At 40.5% G+C, this 16,872-nt stretch overlaps 1 protein-coding gene across 1 annotated transcript in view; it reads left to right on the top strand.

Moving 5' to 3' along the window:
• Positions 1-16,872, top strand: part of LOC126251894 (serine/threonine-protein kinase 32A) — a 620,320-nt gene that overhangs the window by 445,615 nt on the left and 157,833 nt on the right. Inside the window, exon 5 of the mRNA XM_049952606.1 lies at positions 14,789-14,826. Coding sequence (XP_049808563.1) covers positions 14,789-14,826 — 38 coding nt within the window. The remainder of the gene's footprint in view (positions 1-14,788; positions 14,827-16,872) is intronic.

The following is a 16,872-nucleotide window of genomic DNA, read 5'->3' as shown; positions in this document are numbered from 1 at the left end:
GCACCTCCTTTTCCCATCACAGAGTTTCGCGCACGCATTGCTGTGGTAACACCATTTTCTTACAAGTTGTCGCGGAATGACAAATTCATATCACGCAGGCCGATCATTTTTGTATTGTGTAAACTGACTCATGTGCTTATATTGCAGTACTCCCTAAGATGTTGAACTGGTTTTTCTTCCCATTCATATCGTGTGATAGTTCATCAATAACTGAACTTCGCGCTACTGATGTTGCTATTCATACAATAAGACGGAGCTTCTTGGTCTTCTTCTAAGTTATCTGAAATCTCTATCACTTCTTCGTTTTTCATTGTTTCACACATCTTCCGTCTAGATTCAGTATGCTTGGGTCCAGAGCCATCAAACATCTATTAAAATTTAATGTGTGGACGACATTTGGAGGTGTTGGTTGCAGGTCACAGCAATGTATTGGCGGTCAGATACGCTTTACAGTCGGTTAATATTTATTTGCTATGGCCAATATCACCCATATTATTTGCCTTTGATATGTACTCACATCCTTTAATACGAAGACTAGTTTATAAGAGCAGATAATTGTTACTTTGACGATGACATGTCAGTTAGGTAGGTAGGAAAGTTTTTGAGATTTCAGACTTTACATGACAATAGTTGTAAAGCTGAATAACGATTGTTTAAAATAATGAATACAAATATCCAGTCAAAAGGCGGAAATTTCTCTCAAAGATTCTATTAAAAGTCGTACACATAGATGTCATCGCCCCATCTGGAGTGTTCTCATAGTAGATCATTATTCTATTTTACAGCACCAGTGCAATGAAGGAACACCTAAACTATGTGTTTGCATCGTCTGTGGTACCTGGTGACTCTCCCGTGTGGCCTGGCACGGCTGATGGTAGTGTCTGCTGCGGCACTTGTGCCTACATGGGTACTGTCTCCTAGCCTTAGTCCCAGCCCTAAACTCTTGGTAAAGTTTCTTCCTGTTTAACGGCTCTGGATAAAATCAGGCAAAACTTGTGATGGTATGACCAGAAACGACAGAGTGATCGATTACTACCTGAAACCTACACCACCTTCCATTTTTCTGTCTGACAGTTGTAGATCTCGTCTCATCGTACACAACGTAGGGAAAGTGAGCTGCTTCTTCAGAGCTGGAGCATGGCGCACCATGTGTAGCGATTCCCGTCGTATAACACTACCCCTGCAAAAATATGTCTCAGGGCCAGAGCTCGTTTGTCTTGATAACCCTGAGGTCGGTGTTCAGTGAGCCGCCTTCGGCTAACCGCGGCTTTGCTCGTTAATCACAGCCTGCGGAGTTCGCATCCTGCTAGCTGATACTCCGTACACAACGACCAGCACGCGTTACCCTAGAATACTGGGGTGCGTTCATCGAAAGCCCGCAGTGACTCATTACATTCCATGGTAATCGCTTTCAACTGCAAAGTTTGCGGCGAACTGCACATTTCAAATAAGGAAAATAAATATTTTTATTTTTTCCAGTATCTGTCACAGCTGCGATAACAGCCATTTGTTTGTGGCGATTAGTTTCGGATCATCAAAACCACAGCTTAAACGTAAGTGAAATCATATAATGCATCAGTGAGCATATGAGTAGTAAATGTTCATATTCGTCGTTAGACATCATAACATGAATACAAAACGTTAAACATCATGCCAGTATATAAAGTGGTTTCCTTCCAATCGAACGATTGGATAATAACACTTTCGTTTAAGACTAGGGTTTGGAAATGGTCGTAATGGTACAAAATTAGTCGCCACAAATAAATAACTATTATCGCAGTTGGGACGAATATTGGAAGAAATAAATATATTTAATAAGCAACTAACTGGTGCTGTCCTCCATTATGGTGGGACTTCATAGAGGAAAGGAATTCAGCGATCAGTGGAAAGTCCAATCAGTATTTTTGTTGTTGATCTACATTTCAACTATTGAACTGCTATACTGAGTGCCTTTAAATCGAGTCACACAGACCTGTCAAGGTTTGACCACACGTGTTATTATACGACTTTAGGACGCACATTACCCGATTCTGACTCAACAACTAGTTTTAATGGCAAATTGTTTGTCAGGATCATTCGAAATTAATTTGCAGATAATATGCCGAAATAACAGCAACACCATCACCCAGTACACACCCCAGCTTCAACAAATTTAATAACATCATCATAAAGCAATATGTTTACCGTAAGAAATAATTTTCAGAAGATAGTCCTTTGTGATGCATCGTACCGTTTCTGTGTGGAATCGGTCATCAGGGTTTGAGGGGCAATTTTTGTTACAGAGCTGCCTTGCCCATACAAATCCGCGTAACTCTTTAATTATTCAGAATTTGTAAGTGATTTTTGACTGGTGAACTGTACTCAAGGAGAAGGGTTTCTAATCTGAATTATATTCCCTTACAATTCTTCCCACAAATCTCAGTGTTGCCTTTCCCTTCCTGAACGCTTTGTTGTCATTTCATCATAAAGCCCTCCGCACAAAATTCGATAATTGCGCGGAATACGTTGTAATTACACCAAAGCCGCATTTGTCTTATTGTAGGCCGGTCACTGGGGAGCAGCTCCAGTACAAAATCAATCTGACGGACGTATATGTTTCCTTTTAATGTTATGGTAGTAGAAATTATCGCACTTAGATATGCATAAAGTGCTGCATGGTTCGCTCTTCGATGTTGCAAATAAGTTATAGTATACGTGTAGTTTTTCGAATACTGGCATAATGTATGAGGAAGTGCTGGAAAGTAATGCCTCCACATTTCTTTATTGAAAACTCTGAAAACTTTTTAAATAAAACATACGTTATTAACATTCTGCATCTGTATTCTTTATATCTACACATTTATTTCTCAACATAGTCATCCTGGTGACGAACACGTTTCTCCCAATGAGAGCAGTTTGTTGATATCGACCCTGAAGAATGTTTCACTTTGTCGACTGAACCATAACATCACCTCTGCTTGCACCGCTTCATCGCTATCAAGTGAAGTCCTCTGAGGTGATCTTTAAGTTTTGGAAACAGATTAGAATAGTATGTGGCCAAGTGGGACTCTATCGAGGATGATCGATGACAGTGAACCCAAGGCAGATTGTTGTACATCTCGCAGCGCTCTTCTATGGTCTGACATTGTCGTGCTGAAGGAAAGGACTCTCTATGTGTGGCACATTTTCTGGAGTATAGAAACTCGAGTGCAGCTCACTGTTTCTTATGCACCGACGTCATTACGTTACACGCCGCCGTGTTACACGTTACAATTCGCACCCTCTAGCGGCAGAGGACTGGAAATAAATTAACACGAAGAACAAAGATGCACAATGTTAATAACGTTTGTTTTATTTAAAAAGCTTTGAGATATTTCACATGAAAAGTCGGAGGTTTTATAATACAGCACGCTCCAGTAGTATATAATTATGTATTTATCGGTATTTAGTTTCATTATTGTAGTGCTTAACCATCACTTCCAAGGCAAAAATAAACAAATAATATCTTTCATACTAAAGAAGACATACTTGGTGAAATTAATAGTGGTTGTTACTGGACAGGAAAGCGGAGAAAAGATAGTGGTACTAAAAGTACTCTCCACCATACATCGTAAAGTGACTCATAGAGTGTAATTGTAGAAGTAAATCATTTCTGTTGGCACAAAACGTTTCTAAAACTAATTTTATTTGAATGAAATTTTAGGATTATTACTTATTTCCCCCACATGCCTTGTTGCATATTCACATATTTAAGCAGATTCCAGCCACTCAGCCTTTGAAAAGTATACTGCCCAACAGTGAATAAAAATGTAATTACGATAGTTAAACGGTAAATCCACAGCTAAAGAAGCAGCGACAGGAGTCTCCTCAACTGTAGGATAGGATATGGAAATGTTGCTGCTTTTGAGCGAATTGTTGAGGAATGACAATAATATTATTTCTTAGAAAATTACAGGAAATTTTAAACAAATTCTGTGTATTATGGAAATCTTTTTTTTTGTTACTATCATTTAACATACGTTATACTAAAACATTATATAAGCGTAACTGAGAACCACAAAGGAACGGGACACTGTTTGACTACATTCACTTACACTTTGAGGAACGTTTAGAGCAAGAGGCACAGATGATGATGTGCATTGAATATCTGTCATTTTCGCCTTGGTATGAGGTTTCCTAATCACCATTGTCTTTCACTGAGCTATTAAAATTTGTTTTTGTGCCGTGGTATATTGTGTATTTTCAAACGTTGCCTACAGACCATATCAGTTCTAAAGTTCACTTGTGGTTCCTACAAATCCAATCAGTAATATCGTCGTTCGGACAAGAGTTTCCCCTAATATCAGTATATTTCTGAATAATAAAGATTTTTAGAAATTCTTTTTGGAAGTTTACAAGTGCCGTGCATAACGTGTGACATAATAATCGATGGCTGTCACGACAGTTGTATGTTCTACAAATTTTGGCGGTAATATCTGGTTTGAAAAATCGTTTCACCCTTTTTCCATTAGTAGACTAATTTCCTCTACGGGAAGTTTACGTTCGAGGTGCAAACACGGATATTAGGAATACAATTGCTGTGGCATAGTAACGTATTTTGCACATATTATAACTGTCGTATCACACTCCAAATGGTTCAAATGGTTCTGAGCACTATGGGACTTAACAGCTATGGTCATCAGTCCCCTAGAACTTAGAACTACTTAAACCTAACTAACCTAAGGACATCACACAACACCCAGGCATTACGAGGCAGAGAAAATCCCTGACCCCGCGGGGAATCGAACCCGGGAACCCGAGCGTGGGAAGCGAGAACGCTACCGCACGACCACGAGCTGCGGCCTATCACACTACATTTCGTTTCCATACTCAAAAGGATATACTTTAACCGGATTTATCTTAAATTTCCATTCTGCTGCCGCGTGCATTGTGTGAGTTTTTCGTAAATTTTTAATATTTTAGAGTTTATTTCTCGAGTTTATTAGTGATAATAACCTCGGAAAACAAGGTAGATACTCAAAGTTCCAATTATCTTCAGGTAATCAGTAAATTATGTCCCAAGTTTCATACAATTTTAGATCTGAAACTTTCTGGAATCTATTTAATTTTTTTCCGTTTTTAGTGTTCTGCAAATGCTGTTCTCGAGCAGCTGGAAATTCCCCAGACTGCTGTCAGGCGATTGAAAACTGTTGAAAATGGCTGTGTTGAGTGGACTACCGAGAAGCATGTACGGGAGATGCCAAAAGTACATCAAGTAACACCTTCTTCCGTAGATACACTCAAAAAACTGTATGCTGTGTTACCACTCGACGAATTGACTGTGGGTGGCCTGGTGGGGACGGGTCCAGGTGGGCTTTAGGGTACTACACAAGTCTCCCTAGAGAAGAGGTTTCTCATTGATGCTGAAACATGCTGAGCCGCTTTGATAGACCTCATCCGTTGTGAATCCTGCAGGGTTTTCTTTCAGGAGTAACTCCACGTCAAGGAATAAGAAGCACTATCTTGTGCACTCACTGTGCCTGCCTCGAGGTTTCATTAAACGTTTTGAGGAGGCTGTTCCTGAAGCCACTGAAGAAACAGCTTCCAACCTGCTTCTATTGCAGCGCACGTTGGAAAGAACGATGCTAGACGTTTGGGCTCTGAGGTCATACTTGGATGGTTACATCTACAGACAGGGTATGTTGGCAAACCAGCCTTTTTCACAGGGTTTCAACGAAGCTCACAATTTAGAGCACTGTCTCCAGAACTGATCATTCCCCGTTCCCTGGCTCTGAATCAAATGGAAGTTCTGTTACATACTGGGCTGTAACTTAGTTGCGCGAAAGGGTGCCCCTTAAATGCCTCATAAGTGCATTATACATCAGAAGCTAAGGTAGCTGACCATGAGCAGAGCGAAACCACCCTTTTTCTGTTTTTTAATCTTTAGGCAGCTTTCCAGGTAATAATAACTGTTTGAGACATCAAAGGATTACGGTAAGATCCAAATAAATGTCCATGTTGTCACACGGAGGTAAGACTATTACAATACTAGTGATCAGCTGCCGAAGCATTCGCAAAAAATTGTCAGAGTTTGAAGCACTACAAACAAAACGGTAAAACTTGGATAAAATTTGGTAGAGCAAGCTGACTGAAGTTCTAAACTGAGGAAAATGAGATTGTTGGTATGAATCTAAATATGTATCGAAAGGACAAACTAATGGGAAATGATGATGGTGGGTTCCTCGCTGTAGACAGGAAACTCAAATCTATTCCAGTGTAAATTAAAGCTTAAGTCAGATATTTTGGACTTATCTCAGTTAATATTAAGGATCATCAGAAGCTTACAATTATCTCCTATCGACTATCATACCCACCCTCGAAAGGAACAGAACCATTAAGAGAAAACATCAGATCGATAGTAATACAACCGGCGGGAATATTAATAGTTTCGTAAATGGTGCGTATGGTAATAAACTTCTAAGAGCAAATATTTCGGAAGCCCTTTGCTGACTGATATGTGTTACATTTGATGGCAAAAAAGAGATACCCAAGTGCAAATGACACCTGAAACAAGTAGTAAAATTTACGTACTCATAAACTGCATGAAGAGACGGTAAAAGACTTGGAACATTCAGTTTGAGATAAGAAAACGTGGAGTTAATGATGGAAGGACCCGCATGGTGTACGGTGTCTGGAAAGGAACTTCTAAAGAAACACCGAATACTGCCCAGTACGTGCATTTTGGTTAAAAGGGTGTGGATTAAGACTCCAATGACTGCTACAGCAGAATTTTATCGAGTGACCTCGCGCGAAACCCAAAGAATTTATGGTCGTATGTTGACGCTAACAGTGGTATCTATGTTCGTTCCCGTACACTCAGGGACGGTACAGGAACTGAAATCTAAGGTATCAAAACAAAAACAGAATTGCCGATCTCTGCTTTCAAATGTTTCTCTTCAAAGGAGGATCACAGGGTACAGCAGAGTATTATTCTCGCACTACTGTTGAGAGGAGCGATGAAGATATTAACGTCATTAAGTTGAGAAACAGAAGGGATTAATAAAATGAAACAAAGCTCCAGGACCCAATGGAATCCCTATCAGATTTTACATAGAATTTATGTCTGAGTTAGCTACTCTCGTAGATCACTCGATCAAAAATACTGCCCTGTAGTTAGATGAAAGCACAGATCACAACCGTCCAGTAGTAGGATACCACAAGTAATCCGCGAAAATACCGTCCAGTCTCATTAACATCCGTCTCTTGTAAAATATTAGAACGATTTCTCTGCTCGAAAGTAGTGATGTACCTCGAACAGTATGTCACCTCTATGCCAGACTTGGTGAACAACGAAAATGTCGGCCACGCGAAATCCAAATCCCGCTTTTCTCACATACGTTGTAAAAGCCATCGCTCAAGGCAGTCTGACGCAGTATACTGGACGCATACAAAGTAGGGCAGCATGAGTGGTCACATGTTTGTCTGACTTCAGAAAAGCATTTGACTTTATACCATATCAACACTTATTAATGAAAGTATTTTCACGTGGGGTATCAAACTAAATTTGCAGCTGGATTGAGAATTTATTGCTTGGGAGAACAAAGATTGTTATCATGCATAGAAAGTCACCGATAGATAGTTCTATATCTGAAGGAGTGATTCAGGGAAGTGACTTAAAGGTTATATGTTTTAAGAAGCTTTTGGCAATAGTGACTAATCATGCAATACGGCCGTTCCACAATTGGCATTACTCAGCTCATACAAGTATCTGGGATTAGTAATTTGTGGAGGAATAAAGATCTGAAGATGACGGCATAGTTTGCTAAAACCAGTTTCCTTAAATAAAAAAGAATATTTCATGCGATCTTGGCTGTTGAATGATTTTAACAATTAAACATATCGCCCTTCAGTTCTTTTAAAATAAGAAAATTCAATTAGTTCGTGGGGATATGAAACGGATCGCTCTCATAGACTCCACCTCAAGCAAGTAAAAGACATCGGTTCTTTGCTGGGATACTGAGAAAATTCATTCAGTTTGCAAAGAAGATTATTTATAATGCACTTGTATGTCCGACTTGGAATACTTTTACGTATGAGGGACATATGTCAAACAAGACTTACAGGGAGTACTAAACGCGTATAAAGTAGGGCAGCTCAAATGGTCACATGTTTGTCCGTATCACAGGAGATCATTAAGAAAATGCCGAAAAACATCAACTGGCAGACTCTTGATGGCTCTGAGCACTATGGGACTCAACTGCTATGGTCATAAGTCCCCTAGAACTTAGAACTACTTAAACCTAACTAACCTAAGGACAGCACACAACACCCAGCCATCACGAGGCAGAGAAAATCCCTGACCCTCAGACTCTTGAAGATAGCCCTTAAGTTTGCCCGGAATACCTATTTACCAACTTTCAACAAATAGTGTTAGGGAGGGAACTAGGAAAATACTTCAGCACTCTACACATCGCACCATACAGATCTCTAAGCTACGATAGTTCAGCACGCACAAATGTATTTAAGCTATCATTCTTTCTTCTTCCAATTCTCGAGTGGAATTAGAAGAAACATAAATATGTGGTACAGAGGGAACATCTTCTGCTCCGCACTTCACAGTGGTTTGCAGAGTATGAATGTAAAAATGTAGATCTATTCGGAAAGGCTTGCCACCTTCCTCACAAGTTTACTTCGATGTATGAACTGCAGGTGTAGGGTAAAAGTTTGAAAACACGACGACAGGTGCATGCTGGAACACAAATGCAGATGCTAGCCAACCTGCAGCTTGCGCTGTTGTATTTTACCACGAGCGGCACTTGTCCTCAAAACGTTGCAGATGTCAGGCGTGGTGAGAACAGTGTTACGTCAGGCTGTGAGCGCAATATGTCGGAGCTAAGTGAATTAGAACGTGGGTAAATTACACAGGCCAGCGATGGAAAAAAAAATTTTGCTGAAAATACCTTATCCTTATGTTTTTTAGGGTGGGAAATTAAATATGATACTTAAAACACTGCGCCACCCACCATTTCTAAACATTTTACAGTTAAATTTATTAAATTAAGCGATTTTTTAAAGAATTTAACAGGTTTTATGTAGTTAAAATAATTTAAAAATTACTTGTAATGAATGTAGATGACGTTGGTAGCACTGCTGAAAACCATTTGCCGGCAAATAAGGTCGATTCTATTTTTGTGTTAACAGATGGTGTTTTGTTTACTGTCAGCCTAACCTCACTCCCATTTCCTGTACGTGTGCTCAGTACAATGTCTACTCATGGTTTTAAAAATTCTGATGACGGTTTTTGTTATATTTTTGGTGAATTTGTGATTAAAAAACACCAAAGAAACATTACAGACTTTGTGAAAAAAGTTTATCTATCATACTTTGGATCTAAACTTGGTGATCAAGATAAATCTTGGAGGCCACATAAGGTATGTTATGTGTATGTTGAAGATCTGAGAAAATCGTTCAAAAAGGAGAAAAAAGCCTTTACGTATACTGTTCCCATGATATGGTGGGAGTCGAAAAATCATTCTGATGATTGCTACTTTTGCAGTGTTGATATTACTGGTCATAATTCGAAAAACAATAAGGTAATAAACTACCCTAACCTTCCATCCACTATCTAACCCGTAGGGCATGATGTAGATTTGCTAGTTCCTGAACCACTAGATGATTTAAATTCTATTCCAACAGAAGTAGTTTCTGATGTACGATCTGATTTAGATGAACCAGATGATGATGAATTCCCTTGTAATACAGAAAGTCTAGAGCCCAAATTGTTTACTCAGACTGAGCTTAACGAGTTGGTTAGGGATCTCGGCTTAACGAAAGAAAAAGTTGAATTGCTAGGCTCTAGATTAAAAGAAAAGAACTAGTTGGCAGTTGGAACCAGCATATGCATATATACGAAGACAGAGCAACAATTTCCCAAGTTTTTCAACAAGAAGGTGATTTAGTGTGCTCCTCAGACATTCCCAGTCTGATGAATGAGTTTGGTATTGAATACAAAAAGGAAGACTGGAGGCTGTTTATTGATTCATCCAAAACTACTTTAAAGGATGTTTTATTACACAATGATAACATGTATGCGTCTATACCAGTTGGACATTCTGTACATATGAAGGAAAGCTATGAAAACCTAGAAATGGTGCTAAATAAAATAGGCTATTCTGCTCATAGTTGGATGATAAGTGGTGATCTACGAGTAAAAGTAACATGCATGGTCCTTTGTCAACAAGGTGGCTTTACCAAATTTCCATGTTTCTTGTGTGAATGGGACAGTAGGGCTAGCGATCAACACTGGCGCAGAAAGAACTGGCCTGTGAGGGAGTCTTTAAAACCTGGTGACAAGAACATTCTACGCAAAAACTTTGTAGATCCAAAAAACCTACTCCTACCACCTCTACATATAAAGACAGGCTCAATGAAACAGTTTGTAAAGGCTTTGCCTAAAGATAGACCATGTTTTAAGCACCTCTGCCAAAAGTTTCCATACCTTTCAGAAGTTAAACTGAAAGAAGGCGTCTTTGTCAGACCTGACATTAGAAAATTGATGTTTGATGTTAACTTTGAATCCACAATGACCTTAAATGAGAAAGAAGCATGGCTATCATTCGAGCAAGTGGTTACAAAGTTCTTAGGACATGAAAAAGACCCAGAATATGTATCTATTATAGTGACAATGCTAAAGAAGCTTAAAACTTTAGGATCTTTAATGAGTCTGAAAGTTCACTTTTTGAACAATCAGCTTGATTACTTCCCTGAAAATATGAGAGATGTTAGTGAGGAGCAAGGAGACCGTTTCACCAGGACATTAAAGTCATGGAAAAACGCTACCAAGGCCGCTGGAACACCAACATAACGGGTAACTACTGTTGGTCACTTCACTGAAAAGTACAGCAAGCGACTCATCGTAGAAAAAGGTACACAAGAAGCTTCAACGAAAAAAGAGACAGAAAATACAAACTAATTACAGCTGACAAGTGAAACCTCTATTAACATATATCATTCCAGAATGAGATTTTCACTCTGCAGCGGAGTATGCGCTGATATGAAACTTAATGACAGATGAAAACCGAGTGCCGGACCGAGACTCGAACTCGGGACCTTTGCCTTCGCGGGCAAGTGCTCTACCATCTAAGCCATGTCTCCGAAATATCCTTTCTTTCAGGAGTGCTAGTTCTGCAGGGTTCACAGGAGAGCTTCTGTAAAGGTTGGAAGGTAGGAGACGAGGTACTGGCAGAAGTAAAGCTGTGAGGACGGGTCATGAGTCGTGCTTGGGTAGCTCACATGGTAGAGCACTTGTCCGCGAAAGGCAAAGGTCCCGAGTTCGAGTCTCGGTCCGGCACACAGTTTTAATCTTCCAGGAAGTTTTAAACAGCTTACTGCAAATACAAACCATGCTTATGTTGTAGCAAAGCGTTTCATTAATTTCCCCGTTTACCGTATAGCATAGGATTTTTATACTGTATAATAAAAAGGATATTGCCCGAAAACTGTGGGTGATACAATCAAACTAAGGGTAGATTTGGATTCAGCTCATAAAAATCTGTAAAGATCAGCTATCAAAGTGAAAAAGTATTAAAAAAATTTTCGATGGCTGTTTTTTGGTGCTTGTGTGGTGCATGATTCCCTAACCAAGGGAGCTGAGGTGTTTGGTATTTTAAGAGGCACCGTATCGTAGATCGTAGGTTTATATCGCATACAGGGAACACGGGAGAACGTCAGCCGCCATGTCACAACGCGAACAAAAGTGTGTGTTGCGTGATCGTGACAAACGGTCATAGAGGACTGTTACAAAAAATAAGAGGACGGCAGCTGTAAAAGTCACTGCAGAACTACATATAGCACTCTCGAAATCCAAAACAAAACGAAGGGAGCCGGGAATTTCAGGGAGAGCTGGAACTGCACAACCACCCATCAGTGGCGCAAATGCCCGTAACAGGAAAACATGGTGCTGGATCCGTAAAACATGGGTTGATGAACAGTGGAAGAAAGTCACTTCGCCGCATGAATCTTGTTTCACACTGTTTTCAATTTCTGGCCGTGTTTACGTCATAAGAATTAATCACGGTGGGGTTCGTTGATGATTTGGCAGCCGTTTCGTGGTATTTCGTGCGCCCCGTGGTTACTCTGCAAGGTCGCTACACGGCCAAGGATTGTGTGACCCTTCTGGCTGATCAGATCCACTCCACAATACAGTGTTTGTTTCCCAGTAGTGGTGCTGTGTTCCGAGACGCCAGGGCCCCTGTCCACACAGCTCGCATCGTCCGGCACTGGTTTTGTGAGCACGAGGATGAATTGTTGACTCTCCCCTGGCCACTAAACTCACCAGATGTCAACATTATTGAGCCTTTGTGGTCTGCTCTGGAGAGTAGTGTGCGTGATCCCTATCCACTTACATCGTTGTTATCAGAATTTGCAACTACACTACTGGCCATTAAAATCGCTACACCACGAGAATGACGTGCTACAGACGCGAAATTTAACCGACAGGAAGAAGATGCTGTGATATGCAAATGATTAGCTTTTCAGAGCATTCACAAAAGCTTGGTGCCGGTGGCGACACCTACAACGTGCTGACATGAGGAAAGTTTCCAACCGATTTCTCATACTCAAACATACTCAAACAGCAGTTGACCGGCGTTGCCTGGTGAAACGTTGTTGTGATGCCTCGTCTAAGGAGGAGAAATGCGTACCATCACGTTTCCGACTTTGATAAAGGTCGGATTGTAGCCTATCGCGATTGCGATGTATCGTATCGCGACATTGCTGCTCGCGTTGGTCGAGATCCAATGACTGTTACCAGAATATGGGATCGGTGTCTTCAGGAGGGTAATACAGAACGCCGTGCTGGATCCCAACGGCCTCGTATCACTAGCAGTCGAGATGACAGGCATCTTATCCGCATGGCTGTAACGGATCGTGCAGCCACGTCTCGATCCCTGAGTCAACAGATGGGGACGTTTGCAAGACAACAACCATCTGCACGAACAGTTCGACGACATTTGCAGCAGCATGGACTATCAGCTCGGAGACCATGGCTGCGGTTACTTTCGACGCTGCATCACAGACAGGACCGCCTGCGATGGTGTGCTCAACGACGAAACTGGATGCACGAATGGTAAAACGTCATTTCTTCGGACGAATCCAGGTTCTGTTTACAGCATCATGATGGTCGCATCCGTGTTTGGCGATATCGCTGTGAACGCACATTGGAAGCGTGTATTCGTCATCACCATACTGACGTATCCCCAGGCGTGACGGTATGGGGTGCCATTGGTTACACGTCTCGGTCACCTCTTGTTCGCATTGACGGCACTTTGAACAGTGTACGTTACATTTCAGATGTGTTACGACCCCTGGCTCTACCCTTTATTTGATCCCTGCGAAACTCTATATTTCAGCAGGATAAAGTGCGACAGCAATTTGCAGGTCCTGTATAGGCCTTTCTGGATACAGAAAATGTTCGACTGCTGTCCTGGACAGCACATTCTCCAGATATCTCACCAATTGAAAACGTGTGGTCAATGGTGGCCGAGCAACTGGCTCGTCACAGTACGCCAATCACTACTCTTGATGAACTGTGGTATCGTGTTGAAGCTGCATGGGCAGCTGTACCTGTACACGCCATCCAAGCTCTGTTTGACTCAATGCCCAGGTGTATCAAGGTTGTTATTACGGCCAGAGGTGGTTGTTCTGGGTACTGACTTCTCAGGATCTATGCACCTAAATTGCGTGAAAATGTAATCACATGTCAGTTCTAGTATAATAGATTTGTCCAATGAATACCCGTTTACCGTCTCCATTTCTTCTTGGTGTAGCAATTTTAATGACCAGTAGTGTATTTTTCAGGAAGAGTGGTGTAAGATGCCCTTCAATACCGTAGATGTCCTGTATTTATCCATTCCGAGACCGGGCGCTAACCGAGACGATTGGAAGCTGTTTAGAATTTCAGTAGCTCTCCTACACCGTATTAGGCTTTGTAATGTGTCGTGTTTTTGGTCCTTCCGTGTTTTTGTCCAGCCCCTGCTAGCAGTGAGACGCCACCATAATGTAGCCTTCAGTGCGGTTAGTGAATTAGGAGAAAGCTGTGTCTACGAAGTTTGCTTCACGGGCATCCTTAAACGAGGATCATAAATAATCAGCGAGGTGTGTTACTGAGGTTGACTGTTGTAATTGGAACAATAGCAGTGGAAACATTGTAAGTATTTCCGAGCATGTATCTTGCGTATATTACTTCCGTGTACACAACAACATGATGAATGTTACTTGAAGGCTACATTTTGAGGTGAGGTTATTCGCTGAGGACCAAATTACGAACAACTGAAGTCGTGGAGCACACATCATATCGCGTGTGGAAACTGTTCTCGTTATTTAAACACGCGTAGACGCATGAACCATTTTATTAAAGGTACGTAAGACATTCTGTACGTCAGTATAAAATTGGCAAAGATTTCAGATAGTTACCTGTTTGGAAATTATGGAAATTCTGACATAGCAGAACTTAATATACTATAGCTCCGTATATACAGTGATATGCGGTGTCAGAAATCAGTAAAAGGCGGCCCTACGTACTGCATTATGGAGTCTTGCTTGCTATTTTCATATCGTGAGCGAAAATAGGTAGCAGGCCCCGTTCACACGATTCGTTTTCTTTCCTAGTTTAGTGTATGTTATAAGATTCTACATTGCCTTAGTGGCTACGTAACATTTGTGTTTCTTCCATTTATTCCTTATTCACTGAAATCGTAAGATGTAAGGAAATTATAATGACAGTTTGAGGCAAAACAAAACATGTAGCTTACATTCCTGTCTCTCTTTCCAGGGACGTGAAACCAGACAACATACTTCTCAACGAGGAGGGTAAGCGACATAATAAAAAGATTTTCATCAATAGATTTGTTTCGCCTAAGTAGATCTCATGTTAGTGTTAAGTGTCGGTAATGTACACAGTTGGTTCCATTATCTTCTGCTGCATGCTAAATAAGTGTTGTAGTGTTAGATTAAAAAGTCAGAATGCATAGCACAGTAAAGAGCCATAAATCGTCATTTTGATTCTATCACCAGGACTAAATTTACGACGCGTAGTTATCAGTGACCCAGTAGGGAAGAATTTATACAGACTTATATCAGTCAGTAAGTATTTATGGAAAAAACACGGGTAAAAAATGAACATCTGTTTAATCGAAAAGCTATCTTTAATTTCGTTGCTGCGTCTGCCTTCCAATTCACCCAGCACCAGTGCAAGTTTCTTTTTAATCATTCTAATTGTCGCTAACGATATTTTTGCTGCAATTTTATAGTTAAACAATGTAGGGACGTGTAGCGCAATACAACAGAACGAAAATAAAATTAAAATTGTTTTATAAAGGGATCGTGATTACCGATATGAAAAAAAATGTCTTAAAGAAGTAGCGACGAAAGTGACCGTATGGGCTAAGTCACGGCAAATGGGAATTAAAGATGGAGGAGAAGGAGACCACAAGTTTACGAGGTAGGAAGCATCCCACAGTTATTAAACGTCGTCACTTATAGAGGCCGTAATTACGTTTGATGTATCAACTTAACCACCGGAAAGATAAACAAGTTAGTTAAACAGTACTGAATTTAAGCTATAACAAAGCAACTGAAAAGAAAATACGTTGTAAATACTTTCGAAACAAGGCATTCTCTCTGTTTCGTCCACTCACTGTGGTTTCTACGAAATGTGCTGCTGTTTGAGGCGCTTTGCTTCGTGGATGATATATTGCGGTCGTGACAGGCGTTGCGTGACCCGAGTGGAAACTTTTTTTCATGTTGCAGCCACGCCCAGATGACATGATCGTCCCAGAAATACGACATAATATTGTAGCGCCAATGAACGGGTATGATCAACCATTTTGCTGTGTGACTTCTTTGTCAGTGTTAGCTTCACACCTCCGGCGACGAAGTTCACTTACTAGGCTAGTCGTTTCACCTGTAAGCGCTGTCGTTGAAAAAGCATGCCTTGCTTTAGTATACGGACAACAACCTTTTCTCTTCCACGAAACCGTAAACTGCGGCGCTGTGTGCTAAATAGTAAGACAAATGAAAGAATAACGCTCTTATAAGAATGTAAAACGAAATGAAAATGAAAGAAAAAAGATGTTCTTGTAAATTCATTGCCTGAACTAGTATCTCCTCCCACATCAAACTTTTTCCCCACAATTGTACTTTACTTTCAATTTCAGTAGAGAAAGGAAAAATCTTCATATGTTTAAGCAAACAGACTTTAACTTTCGTGTCATTACGTACGATCCCCCCCCCCCCCCCCCCGCCCCACCTTTACGGGGCGAATGAGATCCTGTTGATACAGATTACTTTGTATGCCCACCGAGAAGGGCGAATTATTTGGTTTCATGAATAAAATTCAAAATTGGTTTCATTCATGAAATGAATGAAAAGTTACAATCATTTTATGTTGGTATTGATCATCTTTTGCAACAGCTACTGCAGGTTATGTTCGCCTTTTAAACCACACATATTATAAAAATGTGTCCATGTATGTACATTCCACACCTACTCCCAAACCACTGGACAGCCTACAGCCAAATTTCGTACTCATATTACTTGCTGTCAGGAAAGAATCGCTGACAACTACCTGCCTATCAAATGGTTGGGTGTAGATGTGAAAAAGAAGTGTACCCTATTACATGCAAATTCCCAGACTTTATTCATCAATATTTCAGAATGAGAGCACTAGTTACTTGCAACAAATATTCCACAGAATTTCAAACAAAATGATGAAAGCAAAAAATTTTATTGCTCACAAAATTTTTGCAATTCATGCAGTAGACTGCCGCATCAGGCATGATGATTTAATGTGTAACTTCTATGCTATAACACTATTCGCGACGAATTTCGCATATACCACTGACTGTAACAGCAAAA

The sequence above is a fragment of the Schistocerca nitens genome, chromosome 4 (assembly GCF_023898315.1).
Source record: "Schistocerca nitens isolate TAMUIC-IGC-003100 chromosome 4, iqSchNite1.1, whole genome shotgun sequence".
Classification (NCBI taxonomy): Eukaryota; Metazoa; Arthropoda; class Insecta; order Orthoptera; family Acrididae; genus Schistocerca; species Schistocerca nitens.
Note: the sequence above shows the minus strand (reverse complement) of the source record. Positions and strands in the feature narration are given on the sequence as shown.